This window comes from Pyrgilauda ruficollis, unplaced genomic scaffold, assembly GCF_017590135.1.
Source record: "Pyrgilauda ruficollis isolate IOZ18807 unplaced genomic scaffold, ASM1759013v1 scaffold17, whole genome shotgun sequence".
Classification (NCBI taxonomy): domain Eukaryota; kingdom Metazoa; phylum Chordata; class Aves; order Passeriformes; family Passeridae; genus Pyrgilauda; species Pyrgilauda ruficollis.
Window position 1 is genome coordinate 695662 of NW_024515875.1, and position 23624 is coordinate 719285.

At 40.6% G+C, this 23624-nt stretch overlaps 1 protein-coding gene and 1 long non-coding RNA gene across 3 annotated transcripts in view; one reads left to right on the forward strand and one right to left on the reverse strand.

Annotated features, from left to right (window-relative positions):
- Positions 1-392: 392 nt before the first annotated feature.
- On the forward strand, positions 393-12014 carry LOC121351671. 2 transcript variants are annotated; one of them, XR_005954821.1, is made up of 4 exons: positions 393-462; positions 9264-9427; positions 10781-10872; positions 11839-12014. It is a non-coding gene; the product is annotated as an uncharacterized LOC121351671 (long non-coding RNA). The 2 variants fall into 2 exon arrangements; XR_005954820.1 differs by lacking the exon at positions 393-462 and adding an exon at positions 2029-2128.
- Positions 12015-13132: 1118 nt separating this feature from the next.
- IMPG2 (interphotoreceptor matrix proteoglycan 2) overlaps positions 13133-23624 on the reverse strand; it is a 53780-nt gene continuing 43288 nt past the window's right edge. Inside the window, exons 14-20 of the mRNA XM_041464084.1 lie at positions 21882-23521; positions 20762-20981; positions 19336-19546; positions 17479-17667; positions 17093-17291; positions 16119-16198; positions 13133-15237 (exon numbers count right to left, since the gene is read on the reverse strand). Coding sequence (XP_041320018.1) covers positions 15225-15237; positions 16119-16198; positions 17093-17291; positions 17479-17667; positions 19336-19546; positions 20762-20981; positions 21882-23521 — 2552 coding nt within the window. The 3' untranslated portion in view covers positions 13133-15224. The remainder of the gene's footprint in view (positions 15238-16118; positions 16199-17092; positions 17292-17478; positions 17668-19335; positions 19547-20761; positions 20982-21881; positions 23522-23624) is intronic.

Consider the following 23624-nt stretch of genomic DNA (forward strand, 5'->3'; position numbering starts at 1 on the left):
ATGAAAAGAAAATAGCATGAGACTTTCTAGAGAGATCTCATAAGAAAGGCTCAAGTTAACAAACCTTTAAAATCAGGAAGCTATAGTACAGCCACAAAAACACACACACATCCTCACAAAGAAGACAAAGCAAATGCCCATTTTAAATATGTTCTTTTAAGTGCACTATTGAAAGAGGTCTCCTGTGCTTTATGAGCAGCCAGAAGGTGTTGCTGGAAAGGCATCAGCTGATTAACTAGCATTCAGGTTGGTATTCCAGCATGTCCTACAGTCTCTCTCTCAGTTGCTTAGTCAGATGGCAGTCTATTTTTACAGACTTGCTTGGTTTGTTGCCAAATGGGATAAAGGGACTCATCTGACTGACAGGAAAGCTTAAATTTTTCCAAGCCTGTCAGGAAAGAAATCTTGTAGTAAGGGGAAAGCTTGCACTATGCCATTTGCCAAAGACAGGACTGACAGGAGGTAAGACTATTAAATAAATGGATCAGCTTTCCTTACTCAGAAGCTGTGCAGGAATGATACGCCATCTGCTCTCCTGATTGTCCTTAAAGGATAAATGAAAATTGAAGAGAAGTTTGGCCAGGTTTTCTCCTTCATTCTTTCTAATGAGCCCTTGTGCTGCTAGTTCAGCATGCAATTTTAATTTAAGACAACTGTTACTCCTTATGCCAGGTGACAGCTTGCAAAGACCCTGACACTGTGGTTAGTGAGACACAAGGAGAACCATGTAAATGCAGAGAATTCTACATGTAATTTGGAGGAGAGGTAATATATGTTTAACAGGTTATACGATCTTTCATGAATCTTTATTTGTCCTGCACTATTGGGGTTTGAGGTGTTTCACTGCTTTACTTTTCTGTTTATTTTTGGCCAGATTTAATGGCTTTTGTTGGGTTTTAGTTTTGCTCTTTTACCAATATTAATTTGTACAGCTTCTGTGTGAACTTTCCTCAGATGCTTAATGGACCTCTTCAGCACCCAAATGAGGCACTAATATAATCCTTGTCTAATTATTAGGGGAGAACAATTAATAGATTGAGGAAAAGGCATACAGATAAATATAATTTGGCCTACCATTAACCTGAGAAGGCTGAGTACTTCCCTTGGTTCTGTGGTAGAGGAAGTAGGTGCTCCAGATTTCCAGATATTTAGTAACTTAGCAGCTTGCTCAGAACAACACAGAAACCCTGTGACAGCTAGGAATATGGCCCAGAGCAGAGGAAACTGAATGTGATTCTGTAAACTAAATGTACAAGGCCAGACATAATTTCAGAATATAAGAATGGCGTGTTTATAACTATATAAAAAACTGGAAATGGGATCCTCTTCTCTCTGTTACTAAAAGGAAGTTAAATTTCCTTTTCTTACTTTTGTAAGTTGGGTTTGGTGGGATTTTTTAAGTTAGCAGCACTTATTTGATACATCTGTTGGGTAGATTTCCTATTGGGAAACCATGTCTGTGGGGTTGGGAAATCACCCCAGTCACCCCAATCATGAAAAGTGTTTCAAAAAGGAAGATGGGGAAATCTCCACAGAGAGCTGTGGACAAGAGTTTTCTATTGGAGGTGGTACAGAGTGGGACAGCAAAGGGTGGTGGCACTAAATGGGCTGGATGGCAGCACAGTAAAGCAGTACAGTGTAAGACAAGGTAAATATGTTCCTGGAGGCAGAGGATGAGTCCTGGTAGAGCTTCCAGGCTTATGAGGATGACTGATCAGTGAAGGAAGTGTAACTGAAGCTACTGCTTAGGGTAACTATCTAAATAGTGCTACACTGAATAGCTGTGAGGAAATGTGATGAGTGTAGAAAGCCAGTGGTGATGGGGCTGAAAGAAAAAATATCAAGCTATTGAGAGAGACCAGATTTTATAGGTATTACAAAGAAAGAAATAGCAGGCACAGGCTGGAGATGAGACACACACAAAAAATGCTGTGGTCAGTGTCACAAGTGTGATATCTTTACAGAGGAAGAATCCAAGATTGTTTTTGACCACATTGTGTTTAAAACCATTACAGAATGCCTGGAAAAAATAAAAAGTGAAACTCTGGCCAGGATCCAGGAGCTGACAAAAGATGGATCAAAACCTATTTTCTTTGTGAGCAGTTTGTGAAATTCACATTTGAGTAGTGTAAGTACGCACAGTTTTTGAGGGAAGAAGCCACCTTAGGATCTAACAGAGTTAAGAATGTGAAAAAACTTCTAGCAGAATATGCATGCATTAACTTTCAAGAGCTTTGTTCCCTTTGGCACTGGTTTCCATCTTTGTTTCAGAGAACAGGACAGTGCAAACTTGCTGGCTGGGATAGCTCTGGGTGTGTACAAAGTCATGATTTTTTATGGGTATTACACAGATATGCTGATTTTTATGCTAAATAAACCCAGTCTCATGTATTTCTGTACCCTGAGGCTCATCTCTATCACAGTATCCATGTACAGAATGTAAAGCAGAACTGCCAAAGGCAGATGAGGGGAAATGGTGATGGCTGAAGCAGTATGTCATTTTGGTGTGGTCAGTTCAGTCAGGGTGTAAATGAGGACAAGGATGAAGTCCACATACATGCTCATGCTGAAAGGTATTGCTGTCAGATGCCTTCAAGAGTGGCCATCACATTTCCCTTTTGGAAGTGAAGCTGTTCCATTGTAGAAAGCTGGGGGGAATAGTATTTAGGTTTGAGGACTCCAAGTGGAAGTGAGCCCAGAATCCAAGCAACGCCTCCAGAGCCTCTCTGTGTTTAAATGCCTGAGTACTTCTCATTTGTTGTCTAGTTCTTTTAAGTTCACTGTCAGGTCACAGGATCTTGTTAAATGTCTTTGTATGCAAAGTTCTCCAGTCTCAGACAGCTTGTTTTATTACAGGTGAATAACAAGACAGACATATTTTAGTCCTTATTTTCAATTATTAGCTCATGATAATTACAATATTGGGGCATAACAATCTGATCAAGGAAAGGCAACTGGATATAAGGGAATACAAAATATTGTTTAAAATTGAGACACCTGAGATAGCACATGAGAAATTCAGCAGCCATTTAGTGTGTAACACACCTTCAAGTCCCACTTTATGACAGGAGAAAAATAAATATTATACTACATTATACCCATACTATAAGAAATGCAGCTAAGGAGTGGGAGAAGTTGAGAAAATTAAAGGAGCAAAAAATAAGAAACTAAAAGAGAAACTGGGGTGCGGAAAATGGTAAGAGATAATATAGTCTTAGCACACACCCCTTTTTTTTTCTGAGTGTTTTCTGGTACATCTAATAACATTGAAGTCTGCTGCAGTAGTTGTGTGTCATTTTTTTTAAAAAATCTGCGTTTGATATTTTATTTTACCTATTTATTTATTCGCTTGGAGATGGAGCTAAAAGAGTTAACAAGGCACAGCAGGCTCAGCAGGTTCCACAGGCTGAGTCCTGACAGTGAGGAAGCTTGCTGATTACAAAGTTAGAGGCAATTTTCCTTGTATATTACTGCAAATGTAAATCCAAAAGTGACTAGCACCAAGGTGTGCACTCTGAGTTTAGGCTCACCCAGAAGAAAGTAACTGCATGCATGGTTATGATGATGTATGCTCCAACATGGACCACAAGGCTTCAGAGCATTTACTGCAGAAGCCTTTGCAATGTGCAGATGCACCAATCATGAATTAATTTCTCTGGCTTTTGGAAAGCATGGTCCTAGAGGAGCTGCAAATTGTGGCAAGCCACTGCTAGCTTAGACTCTGTGAACTGGACACCTTACCAAACCTCTTGGGATCTTTGCTCTGGTTTTACACAGCATCCAATAAGACACCCAGTTTGCTTTGCAAATGCCACTGCACTCTGGTTTGAGCTGGTTTTGTGGGGATGGCAGAGAGTCTCTGGTACCTCCTGTCCTTCTGGTTTACCATTTGTTAGAACAGCGCAAGCTTCTGTTGAAGTTTTGTGGTCCATTTCAAAGCAAACTTTGCCCCTTTATCACTTTTCTAGGACTCCATTTAATTTCAGCCAGCTTGTAATTGTATTTAAACCTGTGTCAGATGGTTGCTTTTCCATTCTGGTTTTGTATTTATGTTATTGTTGTTGTTTTCCTGGTGGAAAACTTGCTAGAGCAGTGCACGAGCTGACAGAGAGCCTTAAAGAAGGTGTTTTGATGGGAGACAGGAATATGTGAAAGCAAGGTTCAAATAAAGCAGTCTTTCCTTCTGTCTGTGCCACAAATACATAGAAGAATCTGAAGGACAAAGGCTGTGGATTGAAATCTTAAATGGAAAAGTGTCAAGAAAATCCTAAACTGGGCTGTCTTTCTAGCAGGCCATGCAGATATGGCAGGCATCTGGGCCCGTGACTTTCTGGCCCTTGAAATTCTTGAGTAACTCTTCATGCATTGTGCTTCATTTTTAGAAGAGTACCCCTTGAAACTTTGCACATTCTTTCAGCCAGGAATTCCACTGTGGTTCAGCAGCTGTATAATTAATAGCATGATAGAGCTGGAAGGGAGAAGTCATTACAGAGACTGAGGTGCACACTGTGTTTAAACTACAGCCTGGAGCTTGGTCACTTTGAAGTAATGCAGACTGTTCTCTGTTGTACAGGGCTACTTTTGGCTCCAAATATTTGGCGACTAAGTAGTTATTGATTCTTTATTTTAATATTATTTTTCTCAGAATAAGGATAAAAGCCCAAAGATACCTGGAAAAGTTTAGCAGATGCATGAAAATGTTCCCTGGGGAGCCCTGCCAGACAGTGTATCCAGACACAGGTGGTCAGACTAGGGAGCTGGTGTGACTGGAATATGAAAAGACATAATATGATTTGTAAGATGGTGTTTCTGGCAGATCTCAATCCCTTTTAGCTATTTCTAGCTTTGTCTTACTTGGTGTGTGTTAATCATCCCAATAAAACAGGCAAAGGAGAAAGAATAGAAAGTCTCTTGTTTGCATTGTCATGCCTTTGATCAGTAAAGTGTATATGGGGTAATGAAATAAGAACCCTTATTGGGGTTTTTTTTTATTAAGAGGCTACAAAACAACAGGTGCAGATTTGCCAAGGAAACTTAAGGGATTTCTCTGATGCGATTTGTATTCCTGGATCTTACATGATGTGAAAGTAGCGTGCATTCAGCCTCAGCCAAAAACACACTACTTGCTCTGGGATAAAAATCGAGCTTTAAAGAAGGCAAGCAAATGGTCTTTTGACTATCCCAGTTTCAAGTTATTCAGAGAAGCTCCCATATGCCACTAAGAAAGATTAGATATATTAAACATCTAGTAACTTCTCCTGTATATAAAGTGATTTCCACATTTCCAAGTGATAAGTGAACAGGAAATTCAGAGGTCATTTATGTACCTGTTGCTATTAATTTAAAAACTGATAGTAACTGCTTGCATGTTTCCTACACTATTAATGATAATAGTTCTTTTAGCAAAAAACCTTTCTAACTCATAGGGAGAAATTGGAGCATGAGAGAGCAAATCTATTAACAAACCAGGTAAATCAAACTTGGATGGTACTCTTGAATAAAAATGCATAATGTTCAAAAGAACTCATGGAGGCGTGGAAGCTGATTACTTCAGGCTTCCTTGTTATGGGTGATATGAGAACTGCTAAATGTGAATCATGGTAAAGTAGCATTGCTATAGCCGCAATGATTTAAGAAGCTAGATAAAGCTTTTAGGAAAGGAGAATATTGTTACACCTACTGCTTTAGGGCATTATGATGGAGGAAATATAGATGAGATTTTGGGTTGAAAACCATAAATCATCCTCTTCCCTAATAAAGAGAATAAAATATGGTCATATTTTAATTTCTGATATCGGATTGGTAGTATTATTTGGCATTCAGCTGTCCTCACTTCTCAGGTAGATAGACCAGTTCTACTGGAGGGGGAGAAGAGTGTTCTACCCCTCTTTGATCTGTCTACTGAGAAAGTCAACTGGACTTGCAGTTATGGTGGTGGATTTTGTGTATGTGAGATATAAACACCTGCGTATTTTCCATAAAGTAATAAGTCACCAGATGGTAAAGGTTTTTATCCATGCTGCTCTAGCTGGATTTGTACCAGTAAATTGGAGGTGAAAGGTACCATATGCTACTGTAAATCCCCAAAGTATTCATTATTCCTAAAATAATTTTCCACGCCTTTTAGTGCTGACATCTCCCTTTTATTAACATCCATACTTATTTATGTGGATAATGTTCAGATAAAATGTAACTTTGAGTACATGGGGTTTTGTGTGAGTGCTCATGAGATACAGTGCCAACTAGAAAATCAGTTGTCCTCGGATAGTGATTTGGTGGCTTATCATTGCAGTCTCCAGTGGCTATGGACTGTCACTAGCAGCCTCAGCAGAGAGGCAAACTGCAGATAAGTGTGATAACTTGGGAAGTGATATGTGTTTGGGTGGAAAATAGCTAATTATTACTGCCAAAAATGTTTTGCTGTGAGCTGCAGTGCTTACTGTCACTGCTGGCAAGGATCTACTAGACTGGGATGAGACTGTTCTGAGGTTCTGGGAGCAGAGCTTATTGAAGATACAGTTAAAGATTGGACCTTGGTGACTCTGTGGGTAGATGGCAGTTTTGGAGGGAGGTGTGAAGGAAAGGATTTGTGTTGAAGGAGTTTACCTAGATCAGAATTTTTCAAGATTGGGTCATGATCAATTCTGGGACAACTCTCAGGGATTTATTCAATGGCTGAATGTTCTTCAGCCTACTAAGTGTCCAGGGTGATGTTCAGCCAACTTTCTGCAAAAAGCACCCTGACTACAACACAGTGCCTCTAGAAACACCTTGTGGCAGATTTCTCAGTAATGTGTCAATATCTGAGTAAACAGGTTGCTTTTTGAAAATTATAGGCATAAGATAATCCAGCATGGTTTAAAGAAATAATTTCTAAGTAAAAAAAAAAAACAAAAAAGCAAATAAAATGTCAAACCTTATGCTGACAGTTGGAATAGGACTGCATTTATTCAGTCTTCCTTTAAGAAGCAAAAACTGTACCAGTAGTTGATGTCTTCTGCAGAGGAGTCTGTCATGAAACCACATTCCATAATAAGCTATGAGGTGAACTGTCAGATCCTGAAACCGAAGAACACTTTTCTCTTTGTGGTTCTGTCTGCTCAGGAGACACTGGAAAATGTCTGTTTGACAGCTGCAGTGTTTCCACCCTTGGCAGTGAGCAGTGCCCAGCACCCTTCCAGCCTCTGCCATTTGGAGAACCAGTACAGCACTGTGTGTGCCAGATGTGAGTACCCACCAGAGCCAGGGCACCCCTTCTTGGCCAAAATGAACTGCCCTGTCATTACTGGGGAGAGAGCTTGGCCTCCCTACCCAAGGGAAGGTGTGGATAGGGGTCATGCTGAGAGGACAGCTGCTGTCAGTGCAGGTGAAATGACCAGGGTCATGTGGGCTGCCCCATGGGATGATCCTTTCCAGGCCAACAGTTGCCAGCTGCAGCCAACCTGCTTTTCCAGAGCCATTTCTGATCAAGGCAGCAGATCAGCACTGATCAAACCATCACTTGTATGTTCTGTGAGGTCCCCTGGTCTGGAAGCAACCTGAGCAACCTCACAGTCCATGTAGAATAGCTTACCCAGGAGGGCAAGTTAGCCTTCACTGAACTTCAATCTGTGCTACCCTGGACGGGATCTGTATCCCTAGACCACTGCCCTGAACCCAAGCTAAGCTGGCAATCTTCCCTCTAGTATGTTTATGGTCTCCATATTTTATGGCAACTTCACTGAGCTGACGCTTGGTAGGCTGTAGTTGCCTTGGTCTTCTTGCTGATGCTCAGGAGAATCGTGTTTGTCCATAATGTATTTTGAAAGCAGCTGCAAATGAGATTTAATCAGTTGGAATCATCCAAAAATCTTTTAACTAGAGTAGGTTGACATCAGTTCTTTGTCCTGCCCTTGGAAAGACCCTATAAACACAGGTGGATGAGACTTCTTTCCGTTCCTACAGTTTCACATAAACTTGTATCTGAGCTCTTGTTGCTGACTCAGACTGCAGCTTTGTCTTTTCTCTGTTTTTCTTTCCATCTTTTGCTCCTTCCTCCCAGCCTCAAAAGCACTCCAAAGTGGGATCCAATTGATATGGATGTAGAGCAGTTAGTATTGCTGTTGCTAGTGGGCTGGGCTTCTTCCTTAATTTGAACCAAGTTTTGATTAGGCCTTTCCAAGCTTAAGCTCTTTGATACTAAGTAGAGGGAAGAAAGCTCAGAGTGGCAGGGTTTTGAGGCAAGCACCCTGGAGATCAGCAGATGTCCTGAAATGATCAAATAATCCCAGATGTATGAGACAGCTGATGGTCTTATAAAATGCAGCTGAAGTAATGGCATTTTGCTGTACCAGTTCTGTTTTTCAGCATTAATTTTCAGTGGGGTCTTGTGTGATCTTTCATTTAAAGCTGGATAAATACTTCTGATTTTCAGATTTGGTCCCTGAATGCATCCTCTAATGACTGATCTTTGCTAAATTTGAGATTTCCCTTTTCCCAGAGTAGAATGGGGACAGTGCACAACCATTGTATGTCAGGAGGCTTAGTTAACTAGAGCTGGTTTAAGAAATGTTCATGAGAAGTTCACATGAGTGTTGGAGAATTCTCATCTTTGGTTTTCTATATTACAGAGCTGAACAGCTCTCCTGTTTTTGTTGGGTTGCAAGGTTTTTCCTCCATGACCAAGTTTTTCCTGTTATAAAATCACCTGGTTTTTACACACAAGTAATTAAAGAGTGGGAAGTTTTGTTAAGTGCTTCTGAAACATACTGGTCATCACAGCTAATCAGGTTTTTAAGTGATTACAAGGGGTGCTGCAGTGCTCCATCTGGAGAGAAACAGTGCACAGCTCACAAGTTTGTTCACAGACAGCTGAGAATACCTGATACAAGACAGTTCTTGAATAGGTGCTGAGCAGTGAAGCTGCAGAACCTCTGCTCTACTGGGTCATGCACATCCCTCACTAATATTTCAGAAGCAAAATTTTCCATGTAACCTTCAAGGATAGATGCACACAGCATACTTAAACCTTCCTCCCTGCTCATCTCTGTGTGCATAGCAGGCTGCAGAGGGCCTGACTAGGCAAAATTCTCAGAGTTCTGCCCTCCCCTTTGCAAAGCAATATTAAGGATAATTACATAAAAGCTTAACTTGACTAGAAGGTTTATCAAATCATAGTAGCTGTGGGGCATTTCTCCTTTTCTTAATATAGGGAAAAAACCTTTAAAATATGACCTCTTAATTTACTTTGTTTTTCCTGACATGACTTTATTCCATCTTTCCAGGCTAAATGATTCTGTTTTTGAGACTGGTTTGGTCTACTGCAAACTGTGGACTGGTTCTCTTACCAGGAGCTTCTATTTCCTTTCTTTTCTTGGCAGATAAGTGAAAAGCTCTCATGTGCTTTGCTCTTTGGAAAATGTCTGTGGTGGCATCAATGTTCTTAGAGGTAATCCCAAAGTATTTACTGTCCACCTTACTCTGAAGTCACATGCCCACTGCTTCTGCTTTTGTTAGCTCGGTGTATTCCATGTTGCATTAGGCATGTCCCATCAGGAGCTATCTGCATAATGCTAATGATTTAAGGGTCAATTTCTGTGTTTGTGAGGCTCCCATTCACATTCCCTACCAGCCCTGGGAGGACATTCCAGTGTGGGATCGTTTTTGAAACTTGATAGGTTTTTTTAACAGATATTCGCATGCTGACTTTATAAATATTGCTGTGGTGGAAAGAGCAAAGTGAGAATTCGACATGGAAGAGTTCTGTAGACCACACTGCCTTCCCACCATGGCTGTGGGTTTGTCTCCATGCCTAACGGGGGCAGGTAAAAAGCAAACACTAAAAATAAGCGCGGGAAGGTTTTGTTGATTTTTGTTGCCGTTGTTGTTGTTTCTGGTTGTTTCGGTTTAATTTTTTAATCAAAACGTTAAATAATAATAATAACTTTAAATAATAATAAATAATAAAAGAAAAAAAAAGGAAAAAGGAAAAGCTGTGCAGCAGTCTCTGGTTTACTGGAGGACTATATAAAGCATTCTTTTGGATCAAAGCATTTTGATCTTTCCATGTGAAACTAGGGATGGGAAGAAAAGCCACTGCCTTACTGAGCAGATGATGGGATCTACAAACAGTCAAGTGCAGTTACCTGTAGGTCACAGTAGGAAACAAGTCTTGTGCTGCTGCTGGAAGTGTTCTGCATCCCCCTCCCTTTCTGAGACAAGTGATCATACAATCGCTGTGTAATCTTTAGGTGGGGCTGAGTGAATTTCCTCATAGCTGTCTCCCATGAGTAGATGGAAATCTTTCACACTTCAGATTGCTTGTAAGCTCACCTCTGAAAATATATCTCTTCACTTGCTCTCTTTTATCCAGCCACAAGCCTGTGCTACCACATAAAGTTTTGATGTATAGATATATCCTTTATTGCTCCCATTTTAATTTCTGTTCAAGCTATGTCAATCTTTCCAGAAAGGCATGGTTTCCCCATCTGGTAATCAGCTGTGGAGATGAAACTGCAAGCCTAATTAACACCAACTCTAATTTGTGCTTAATAGATCTTTGAACAACATTTAAAACTCCAATGACTCAAGACAGCCATATTTTGTTGGTTTAGTTGTATAAATGAGAGCTGGGGGAAATGTCTCCTTCTAAAAGGTCAGGCTTTAAGTGTAATTTACTCCAACTTAATATATTTAGCACAGAAACAAAGTCCTTAGATATGCTGATGGTAGAATTGATTTTTAAATAATATAAATTGGCATCTTGTCATTGTGATATTTTCTAAAAATTCTCTTTGCCCAGGATTCTTCTCCTGGGAAGCTGAGAGGCCTCAGAGAAAAAGATAAACAATAATTATCTGATTTGCTTCTCCTGTTTTGCTGCTTTGGAATGTGGTAGGTGATTGTTTCATTGGTTTCATATGAATTGTTTTTACTTAATGATTTCTCACAGTCCAGCTCTGTTGGGACTCTAGAGAGTCATGAGTTTTCATTACCATTCCTTCTAGCCTTCTGTCTGTATCCTTTCTCTATAGTTTAGTATAGTTTTAGTATAGCATTCTTTAATATAATATATCATAATATAATAAATTAGCCTTTTAAGAACATGGAGTCAGATTCACTGGTCTCTCACCTCGTCCTGGGGACCCACGCAAACTCAACAGCATCTGTCTCACAAAATACTAGTATTGAGAGTATTTCTCATCCTGAAACAAATAAGAGTTGAAATCTACTTTTATGTTTAACTGGAAACACAGGAAAACTAAAGGAATGGGCTCAGAACAGCTGTAGCACCTCAGGCAAGTGACATTTCAGTCCTGCAACCTGCTGCCATCCTCCAAGCAGAGCTGCCTGCACTGCTCAGTGTGGTGGGTGACCCAGCAAGGAGGGTGAGTAGCAGCACAAACAAGAGTCAAAGAGGACAGGAACTCAACAAAAATTCCTGGGGGTCATTAATAATGTAGAATAGGAGAGCTAATTTGTGGTAAATATGGCAAAACCAAAACTTTCCCACTTGGTCTGACAAATGAAAAAAAAATCCTGGCACAGGAATAGCTTTGGAATTTTTTTCCAGTTATGAAACCAAAGCAAATGGATCAATGTTATATAGAAGATTATGCATTTGTTCCCAAACTGCATCAAGTAGCAGAAGGATAAGACAGAAATGCTGCTGGTGTTGTAGTACTCTTCAAATAAACCAAACACCACAAAAAGCCCTGTGAGTTTTTTACTAATATTTAAAACAGTAATGATGCCTGACCCATTTCCTATGCTGTATAGAGTCAGTCTGTGTCTGTCCTATGATGCTTACAGATAGACAAATAAATTGGTATTGATGAATATTTTTGTTTTGTTTTACAGGATGAGATGACTGTTCCTATGCTGGAGCTCTAGCACCTTTGTGTGCCTCTCTTCACAGAATCCATGGGGAAGAGGGCTCAAAGTCTTCTCATATTCCTGCAGCCCTTTAGAATAAGGACCAATTCCAGCAGGCCTGATGAGAAATGTGAATGAAAACCTTGATTATTAAAGGCTTTTTCCATTCTAACATTTAAGCTGTAAGTTCTTAAAACCTGAAAAGTTTATTCATGCCCTTCCTTGGTCTCGAGGAGATAGGAGAAGCTGTAGTTTCAGCTGTATCTGAGAACCTGAAAAAGCCTTTTTTTCTGGAACTAAACTGTTATTCGCAGTACATGGAGCTCACAGTCTGGGGCTTCATGGAATAGAGACTCAATTACTTGGTATCTTTTAGCTTCTTGCTGGGAAAGGCTCCGTGCTCTGCGAAAAAGCAAATACTGCTTCCTGAAAGGCTTGTGTGCTAGACTTGCAGCTCTGAACACTTGTTTGCTGTTAGAATTTCGGGCCCTGGTAGAATTCTGCCACTGTGGATTAGTGCCTTGAGGTTTAGAAATGAGGCCTTGAGAGATCCAGCCTGGGCTGCTGCATGTTTGAGATCCTCTGTTAAAGGGGCAGCTGGTAGCATCCTGGGGGACCTCATTTTCTCCAGTGTTTCCAGCCTTGAGGGGAGCCACAGATGCTGATAGACCTGTCAGCATTTAGTAAACAATACCTGCTTTTTTCATGCTCTTAAATTAAGCCAAGTCATTCAAACCTGCACTTTTTACTTTATCAAGTGAAAAAGTGCATGCTAACTGATAATAGATTGATAGACTTGTACACAGAGCTGGTTGGGTGGTGGTTGGCTTTTTTGTTGTTTTGGGGGTTTGGGGGTTTTTCTGTTTCTTTTGTTAGGATATTTAGAGTTCTTTATCTTTGCCTTGGATTGGGAAAGTACCAAAGAAAATCAATCATTCATTAAGTTCTTGGCTTTTTGATTAGGGATGGAACATCTTCAAAAGAGTTTAACTGAAAACAAACACCCAGGAATGTGCTTTCCAGCACAAATTTTCAGTCTATAACCTTGCTACTGTTAATGAACTATATTTGGCACTTTTTTTTAGCAAAGGAGTTTAACAGCTTAGCTAACTCTGTAAAACAATTTTCTGATCCTACACACACACAAATGCTCATGGCTAAGACACCTTCTCCATGTCAAACTCATAGTCTCTACATGAATGTTATAGAAAAAATATTTTGGAAATAATTTTTTATTGTAGTGAAAACATATCATCATGTTCATACGTATACACACATACACAAATAAAATATCACTGTGTATTCACTGAAGCACCTCACACTCAGTGTAACCAAACCTCATCTCAGCTTGTGCACAGCAGAATACCTTGAAAACCTGTGATCCCAGCTGCCATCCACTGCTGCACCCAGCAGGAGCAGCACCAAATCTCCCAGGGCTGGCAGCTGAGCTGCACAGAAACACATCCCAAGCTGCTGCCCACCCTGAGCCCAGCAATCCTCTGCTCTGATCACAGCCCCCGGTGTTATGGGATGGCTCAGCCATGCTGCTGCAGGGCCATGAGGAGTGGGCTGTGCCTCAAAGTCTGGACCAGCTGCTCTGACAGCCCGTGGGCCTCTGTCTCATAACGTCTGGTCACAATGTTCAGCAGCACCATAATATTTCCTGCTGTCTGGCATTATTTGGCTTTCAGTGCTTTATATAAGCATTTCTTTGACAGATGTGTGGTTCTGATACCCATCCCCTGCCACTCAAGGCAAGAAGGTACCACACAAGTGATCCAGTGAGGTTCTCCAGGACGTGCAGAAAAATTGCATTGAAATATTCTGTTGTTTAGCTAAGCTGCTTAAAGACAACCAAGTAATTCTCACTGTCACTTAACTCTAGAAAGTATCAGGTGGCTGTTGGCACATGGGGGCCGAGAACTACAGATGTAAAAATAAATCACTTGGCCTTTTTTGCTAGCACAAGCTAATGTGATTGTAATTGATGCCCTAACCCTGACAGCTGTGTTAATGACTTAAACAAGAGACCTTGGGTGACTGAACAGAGCCCGCACACAGCTTAACATATAGTCAGAATTTTCTTCATAACTTGAAGGTAAAATTCCATTTCTTTACTTGGAAGTCTCCCTCTCAATTCAGCTATTTCAAAACGCTTTAGGCTTCTTCTGTTTAAGGGATTCTATGCTGATTTCCAATAAACTAAGAATAATTTCAGTTTTTCCCTTCCCCGCAGGAAAGTGCTGATATCTACCAAATGTACAAGGACTGAAGTACCTGATTTTGAAATGGAACTCATGGCAGGCTACTGCCCAATACAGTAATTTCAAATATTAGTTGGCTGAATTCAACACTGAATAAACACTAAATATAATATAGATATAAAAGAATGGGCACAAATGCCAGCATAGTATTTCATTATTAAAACTAGTCATCATTCTATTTCAACAACTAAATCCATTATGAAAACAAGCTGGGAAGGAAACACACAACAAAGAAATAATGCAATTAACTTACAAAATATGAAACAAAATGTCTACATACAAAAAAAAGTAAAAATCAATGTTAGTCACTTAAGCTTCACAGAACATTTGTACAATAGAAGCCCTTCTGTGCCCCAGCTTGTGTGTCTGCCAGAATGAGCTGGAGAACCACCCATCCTGGCTTTAAAGACACTGCAGTGTGCTGCAGAAGCACTGTCCACCCTGGCCAAGGCTCCCTGTATTCCAGGGAGAGCCCTCAGGGGACTGCAGGCTTGGTGCTATCCTCTGCTTTGCTAATGCCAGGTAGCAAAATGTACATCAGGCATCTGTACAGAAGAAAAACTTTTCCAATGAGGTTTTGTGTCTGCTTTAAAATTTTGTGAATGCTTTAAAATAATGCTAATAACTCTAGCACAATAGTTCTCCCATACAACTCATTCATTTGCAAATCAAATATTTCCTTCTGCTAGTGTTTTATGCCCATAAGATTTCCACTGGAAGCTCCAGTGAGGGGATAAAATGCCAGGCAGGGATTTTCAATGTGCATTTTATTTTGATTGTGCATGTGTCTTTTCTTATCCGAGGAGATTTTTTTTTTACCTTTGTATACATAATCTTTCAATGTCCATTTTGAAGTTAAAGAGAAATGAACTTTCATAACCTCTGCCACTTCTGATTACCTCTTAAAAGTGTCAGTTTACATGGAAAAGCCAGAAGAAATTGAGATTAACAGACATCTGGACATTTTAACCATTCATTTAGAAAACATCTGTATCCATTCATGCAATGTTAAGACTATAAGTAACTTTGCAGTTACATCTGAGCCTGTTGCTGGGGCAGCAAGGTAGCGTTTATCTCCCACGTGTATTCTATCAATTTCTTTTTTTCTTAAAGCAGCTTCCTAAAATGAAAAACAGAAAAGCAGTGGTTAAGTTCATCTCTTTCAAGCACTGGATTCAAGGCTTATACAAGGCAGCCCTTACTGTTTCCAGCTGTGGAAAATCTAGATGCTGATCCTTTTCAAGATGAAAAAATTAACTACTGACATGGAAAAATGGGAACTGCTGTTCCTTTCAATTAAAACAAAATATTGCTGAAGATCTGGGAACATGAGATTTTGCTCCTGTATATATTTTTAATAGGATGCCAAGGAATTGTACTACAGTATTGTTCAAAGTAACCCAGCAAGTTGTGCTTTGCTGCTTCCTACAGCAGGAATAGAGTTCATGCTAACAATTCAGTCTTTGAGGACCCTCCTTGTGCTTAGCTTTCATCAAAGCACACAGCTCAGATTGATTAATTGTTTGCAATTGTAAAGTTTCTGTTACAGCCGGTGCCCACCATACCAGACAGGACTATACCAATGATCTGTCTGGTGCTGGTCAGTTGCCAAATCTTGAGAACTCAAGACAAACTAGCATTTTTGTTTTGGCTTTTTAAAATTTCTGGTTTTAACCAAAGCACTGGGCAATGGGAATTACGCCAGAAGAATTAATAAGATTCTATCTGTGCTTTTAAGGACCTGAATTGAGGTCAGAGCTCTGACACCCATTAACTCTGGGATTCCTCTCCACAGCTTTTTTTTTTTTTTTTTTTTTTTCCCCTGGGACTGTTGGGATTATTAAATACTGTAAAAGGGTTGAACCTCTTCAAAAATAATGCTTAAGTCTTTGCCTCTAGTGTCCTAGCATTTCTAGAACCTTAAAATATAATACAGTAATGTAAAGGCCACAGAACAAAATATCAAAGGAATTCATTATCCAGACAAGATATTTCACTCACATTTGATGCTGCCTAACAAACTCTGCAAACTGGCGGTCTTTAGCGTAGAGCTCTATAATTCGAATCCTGTCCTGAATTTCCTAGAATACAATAAACAGAATTGTAAGTACATAATAGAAATCAGAATGCTACTGAAATAACCGATTTCTGGGTTTGGGGAAATAAAGCTCCTGTGTGTTGCTATTTCAAAGAGTGGAGCTTGAAATTGGGCACTCCAATGCTAAAATTCTTTTTTATTTTATTTATTTTAATTTTTCTAAATGAAAAAAAAAATAAGTGAAGCACTTCATTTTACTTCAGTAATACTTCACTTTCAAATAAAAACCAGGATTTGGACAGAGTGTAGCATTTCAATAGGCTTTCACAAAACTATTTATCTCTCACAGATATTTTGCCTACCAGCTACATACTGGATTCATGCCTCTCACAGTTGCTTAAGCATCTGTGGTTAGTTCTGGGATGCAAATCCCTTCTCTTTAGCCTTCTACAGTAACCCTTGGATACTGTGTATACAGGAAGAAATATGATGTGATCTAACTTGCAGGTTATAGAAAGACTTTAACTTTAAAAACAATCAGAAAACACCCAAAAAAAAAGCTCTCTGTGAAAGGGCCTGGATGTACCAGTTTTTCACTGTGCAACTACTCTTATGTAAGAGAGTTGGCTTTAAAAGGTAAATGTTGTGTCGAGTAATACATCAAACCTCCCCAAATCCCATGAAGTTACCTAAGGGGTCAGCTCCTGTATTATGTCAAATTCATTACTGGTCAGGACAAAACCATAATTTTCTCTAAAAGCAAGCAGGGAAAGCAAGCTTTTCTGTCTTCTTTTAAATAGTTGCAGCAGCAGCAACCTGATTATCTGGAGCATAGACACCGGGGAAAGATCGGGCCCACCTCTGAGGTTAGAAGTGTGGAATAAGCTTACTGTTTCCATGATCTTTCCCATGCTACTATGAAAACAAGGTCATTTACCTCCTTAGTAAGCTCACTGTTTTCATAAATGTGCCTGATCTCTTCACTGCTGTAGTCTGTGGATGTCTCTGCACTGGTGGAACTGTAGGACGTTAGCTGCGGATATCTCCGGTAATAATGGCTGTAGCCAGTCGTGTCACTTTCATACATGGGGTTGTATTTAACTGCATTCTCAATGGACGAGAGGCTGTCACCCTGCCTGGGGGAGCAATAAACACACTGTGAGCTTCTCTGCAGCCTGGAAGGGCAGCAGATAGACTAAGGAAGCCTGGCATTTGGAGGTGCCTGTACGTCCTGTTGCTTGTAAACCGTGTGATATAAGACTTATGACAGAATTATCCTTATTGTAGCCGATGTGTTCTAAAATATTAGATGGTGTCACCTACCCCTGGGAGTCCCCAGTATCACTCCTTGTGTACTGATCTCGAAGGGTTCTGGCCAAGAAGAAGATGACAGCAGATGCCACAAGAAGAAATCCTGCCACAGAAGCAATTGCAATACCCACAACCAGTGGCTCAGACACGTATTCCTCACAGTGCTCCCCTCTGTACCACCAGTTCTCTCCCACACGGCACCTGCCACAAAGAAACACAGGGAAATTACACACCAGCAAAAGCTTTGGTTAATGTATTTAAGTTCCTGTTATGATGTGCCCTCAGTTAAATCACCCCAAAAATATCTTTGCATTGTCCAATCACTAATGTTATTATTGTTATGGACATACATTTTGGTAGATAATCATGTAACAGTTTGAGTTTAAAGAGACCTTTAATGATCATCTAGTCCCCTGCAATGAGCAAGGACATCTTCAACTAGATCAGGTTGCTCAGAGCCCCATCCAATCCAGGGGCATCTACCAACTGGTTATCTCTGGATAACCAGTTCCAGTGTTTCACCACCACCACTGTAAAAAATTTCTTCCTTATATCTAGTCTGGATCTACCTTCTTTTAGTTTAAAACCATTAAGCCTTGCCCTATCACAACAGACCCTGCCAAAGGGTTTGTCCTCACCTTTCTTTCAAGCCCCCTTTAAGTATGGAAAGGCCACAGAAAGATTCTCCCAGGAGCCTCCTATTCTCCAGGGTGAACTACCCCAATCACAGAATTGAGTTAAGGTAGGAAAAATAGCAAAAGGGTAATGCATTTATGGTGGAAAACACCTGTGCTTTATGAAATTTACAGTACCCTGTGAGATGTTAAAACTGGAAGGTGTTTAGACTGAGGAAAAACTCCTGCCCTGATTGAGCCTTACATGTAATACATCATCACTGCAAAGGTAGAACTGGCTTGGTTTCAGATACCGACCTGCTTCTGATTAACACTATCACACAAATGTTTAAATGTATAATGCATCTGTGATAATATCCAATTTTAAAATTTTAAAACCATTTTTATTTCTTCTGTTAACAGTCTAAGATTGACTTTAGAGAAGTTCTAGGTGAACTTTAAAAACAAAATCACATGAAGAAACATAAATAACTACTAGTAGTAATAATATTGTTTGTGGTCATTTTCTTAGTTTTTGTTGATAGGCACATTTTATTTTACAAAATAGACTATTACATTGTTTGAAAAGTAAAAAGTAAAGTGCTGTGTCAGGGGCATCACCAAGTTGTCTGCATCTTGCATCTTTTTGATTACCTGCAAAATACAGCAATCCTGTTCAGATGCATTTACCTTTTTTTTTTTTTTAAGCAAATATCTGGGGCCTGTTCCTTCATCCTTTTATGAACCCACATGTTTTCTCCCAAATGTACAATGATTTACTTTTATGCTTTTTTCCAGACCAAAAGCAGTATATTAAATGTGTTTATGCACTATCAATGTGATGTTCAGATATAAATTTCTGTTATGGGATTAACTCTTATAGGTGACATAACACTATCAAACACTTTGCTACTTGAGAAAACCTCTGGAGGTAAATTCTGTCCCCAAAGGCCAATAAAAGTGATTTGAACAACTGAGTGTGTTCCATTACAACCTCTATTCCTTGTTAGTTTTATTTTCTGATGCTCCTGTTCTGTGAATTTGTTACTGTCTCATTTATGATCTATACATAGGAAAACTAATGTTAATACTGTGACTTGCAGTGAGCAGCACAACATGAATGATAACCACAATCTACTCACTTGTTACACAGTGTTACACAGAATTTTGGACAAATCTTATACAATGCTACAACAGAGGGGTCAGCAGGAGTTCTCATCCAGAAAGCACAACTTCCAGCAGCAGGGTGACCTACCTACAAATGGCCCCTTGTCCAGGGCTTATGTCACACTTGCCGTCATTCAGGCAGAAGTTTGGCTGCAGATCACAAATGCTGTTGCATGGCAGCCCATCGATGCTGAGGTAGCCAGGATTGCAGACACACTCAGCTTCCCCACTCCAGCGATTTACTAAGCATTCAGAGAACTCGTTGCAGGCCTGGAACTTGCAGGGATCTGCTTGCTCGCCTGACAATACACAGAGCAAAAACTGTCAATGAAAGGGAGAGCCTTAACTGAGACAAGGTGCTGGCTGCCTTCTTCTCTAATGGTCTCTTGATAATCCACAAAAATCCACTGTGTATCTTTCCTGAGTAACAAAAGGTTCTGCTAAGGTGAACAAGCACTAGCAAATATTCCTCTGTCTGCACATGCCAGTGGCATGGCTAAGACCACCCAAAAAAACAGTCAAAAAAGCAAGTATAAAGTAATCTTTCTCATACTGGAACAGACAGTATCTCCTATTTTCTCTGTCTGCTGGAACTCTCTCTTACAAATGAGTAAATCACAGGTGATCTCCAGTATTTCTTGCTATGGGAAACCTAGGCAGCATATGGTGAAGGGCAGTGGGATTTCAGGCACTTGCCATCTGCTGTAAGGGGATTTGCCTTTTTGTCTGCAAGGAGCACAAGCTTGTAGCATTCAAGATATCTCACTTGTATCAGGCTTAAGAGGCTGGCATACAGCTAAACAATCAATATCAGAACATTTGCCATGCTAATTAGACCATCCTTGTAAGAGATCTGTCTGGGAAGAACAGCTCCTATATGCTAACAGGTCATCACTCTTATTTTTCTCTAACCTTAAATCAGGACATATTTCCAGGTTGCAAATGTGGTAAACTACTGGCTAACTTGAAGAGGGAAAAAAAACAAAACAACCTCCTGCCTGTATCAGAGAAGTGAAGCAAGAGGGCCTGTGACTTTTTAGTGCAACCAAGACCTTTCCCCAAGCATGAGGCAGCAACTGTTACTTGTGCAGATGCCCACCTGGCAGGTAAACTGGCTACCACCTGTGGGAATAACCATGTGGAGTAAGTTCAAACCATGCATGAAAGTAAGCACAAGGGAGATGGGCACCACTGTTCTCCCTGAGCTGTCTTCTCCTCCACTCCCCAGGTCAAACACAGGGGCATTGTACAGAGTATTCCATGAGTTATCTTTTCTCCATATATCTATATGGACCCCATACAGCTTTCTCTGTCTGGCTCCCACTTTGATGTTCATTTCTTTAGTCCCAGAGCAGATTTTCATTTGTTTGTTTTTACTCTATGAAAGACTGTCTTTCTAAAGCCCAGCCTGTGAAGAGCACTGGGCAGCCTCTGAGCTGTTGGGATCCTTAGCACTCAAAGCAGAAATTTTTCTGGATCTCTTGCTTTAAGCTGCAGTTTCCTGCTGTCCTTACCCGATTCAACATCCAGGGAGTATTTATCGATGGCCAGGTTCATGGTGTGATATGCAGTGTTGCAGAAATCTTCCAGGATCATGTACACAGCGTTGGTAACATTCCGAGGCACAGGTTTGGCAAATTTCATTCGACTGTTCACCACAATGCTGCCATTTCTGAAGTTCAGGATTTCCAGATTCTGGAATCCTGTCAGATTTGACTGAAGGTAGGGCACCAGCTGCAACACACAGGATATGACAGAAAAGCTGAATCTTTGAGTCTCTCTCTGATCAAGCCAGTTGCACTGTTACTGCAGCAGAAAATTAGAGTCTGAATGATTTTATCCAAATCCTACATCAAGGGCATTAATCTTTACCCAGCTGAGGTCTGTGCTGGCAGCCTGCCAGGAGCCTGAATACTTCAGGCAGTTCTTAAGAGTATAGCAATTTGCAAGGAGTTTCTAAAATTCTACAATTCAGAAACACAATTCTCAGGACACATGTTGTGTTCTCCCTTGACCTAAGTACCTGGAATACTAGCCATTTCACAGGGTTTTTCCTTCAATCATGTCCTCCTTCCCTCTCTCTGCTTTGCTTCCTTCATCTCTCACAGGAGAATGTCTGTTTCAGTCAGAAGAGGGGAATTTCCCAGTTAAAATTTGTCAGTTGTTGCTGTGTAACTCCTGTGAGGCTTTCCAAGTCATCAGTCAGGTTAGGAACAGCTTAATTCTCCAAGCTACCTCTTACCAAGGACAGGTTGAATGTGTTGCAGAAAAGTTACCTGCTCACAGCCCCAGGTTTTCTTGCTTCTTCCTCCCTAGACACTAAATATAGAGCACTCTGGAAGCAAGTAAGGGGAGTGTAGTAGTGACTTCAGCTACACTGCTGTATTCATTGACACCAGCAGAGCAGCTGTTCCATGATGCTAAGGAGTTCTCCTTTAGAGAGACTATTATCTGAATAAGAGATGAACAGCATCCCACCACCCATTTCCAGATGGAGCTTTCCCCACAGAGGGACACAATTCTTATATGTAAACACCAGTTTTGTGTTGCTCTCTGTAAGGGATGACTAAATATAATTTACCAACAGTTTTTGTCTGTCTGGTAATGGACATTTAGCACAGAAGTGACTCTTACCAGTTCCAAGAATCGCTGCTCCAAGGCTTTGTATTCAGGGGAGTTTTTATTAAACAGGTCCTCTGAAAACATCATGTTGGTAACCCGAAGACTGAAGAACACGACTAGAGCTCGGGACGGGACGGTGCTGCTGTAGTGAGTTTCATGGGTGGCCCAAGCCACACTGGCCATCTCTGTGGACTGGACACGAGTTGTTAGCTCAATGGGACTTTCAGTAATTCTCCTTCCCCCCTCAGTCTGCTCAGGTGAAAATTGGGCAGTGCTAACACGACCCAGGTCTACTGAAACATCCAGGACTCTTGTTGTTTCATCTGCCAGCTTTGTTGAGGTAGCCACAGACAATGACGGCGTGGATCCCACAGGAGGGAGATGGGACGGAAGCTCAATGGTGCTTGTTGTTACACTCACTGTTTGATAATCCATAACAGTGCTGAAGCTCATGGAAATACGTGTACCATGTTCTGTATCATCCTGTCCAGCAAAGCCCTCTAGGACAGTGGTGTGATCTATTGCAGAACCTTGAGTAACCACTGGCATTGCTGGTTGCACTGTCTGATCTAAGAAGGTTTCTAGTGCCCTGTCAGTAGGCCAAACATCAGCTGCTTCCTTCACTGCTGATCCATGAGTGTCTTGGTCTGCCAGTGATGAATCTGGGGCTTGCTGCTCTTCTGTGGAAGAAACAGGCTTTTCCACAGAAGGATCTGCAGTCAGAATAGTTTCTAAAGAGATTGTGTCCAAGTCTCCTATTGTAGCAGCTTCCATTACATCTGGCTGCTTCACTGTGAATAGTTCTTCTGCCACTGCCCTGTCTTCGCTTTGGTGTTCAATTACTTCAGGGATTATGTTCTGGCCTACACTAGACTCCTCAGGTTGCTCCATACCGACAGTCCCTATAGATGTATGGAGACTATCTTCCACAGACAGATCTGTATGTGGTGGTGAGACAGGGGCCTCTCCAGTTGGCATGACAAAAGAGGAGTCATACATGCCCAGTGTTTCTGTCTGTGTAGATGGTTCCACAGACGATGGCTCTTCTGTCTGTAACAGAGGTGCTTGCGGAGTTGTAGTCTCTGGAAAGACAAATATTTCAGACTCATCAAGGAAATCTTTTATATTGACTATCCCTTCATTCTCATCTTTGGAAAGATCATAATCTAATTTATTCCCAGAGTTAAGAATATAGTCTAAAATCATGCCTTCAGGAATATCCTCAGTTTTGATTAATAAAGACTCATTGTCATCTTCAAGCCAGCTATCAGGACCAGGATAGAAAACTGGTTCCAGGGTTGCTTCTTCCCAAGGCCAGATACTTGATTCCATTTCTTTTCCTGAACCATCAAAAGCTGAACCAGACCCATCATCATACGTAACTCTATCTCCAAGAAATATATCAGTTTCGTCTTCCATAGGGGGCACTTCTAAGGGAAAAGTAATTTCTTCCACAGAGTCTGCACTGTCACTGCCCTCAGGACTACCTTGAATTACTTCTTCCTTCTCTTTAATATCAGTCTCTATGACTGATGAAGAGGCCACTGTTGGTGCAGAAAGCAAAGGAACTGCATAGTCATTGGTAGATGGAGATTCTTCAGGCACAAGGTGAGAAGGACTTAAAGGCAAAAGGTCTTCAGATAGTCCAGTATCTTCAAACATTAAAAATAAAAACAAATTGACAATTAGATGTTGTTTGTGATAAAAAGTGTCAAATTTCATTAATTTTATTATCTGTAGGTCTGTGTTCCACAT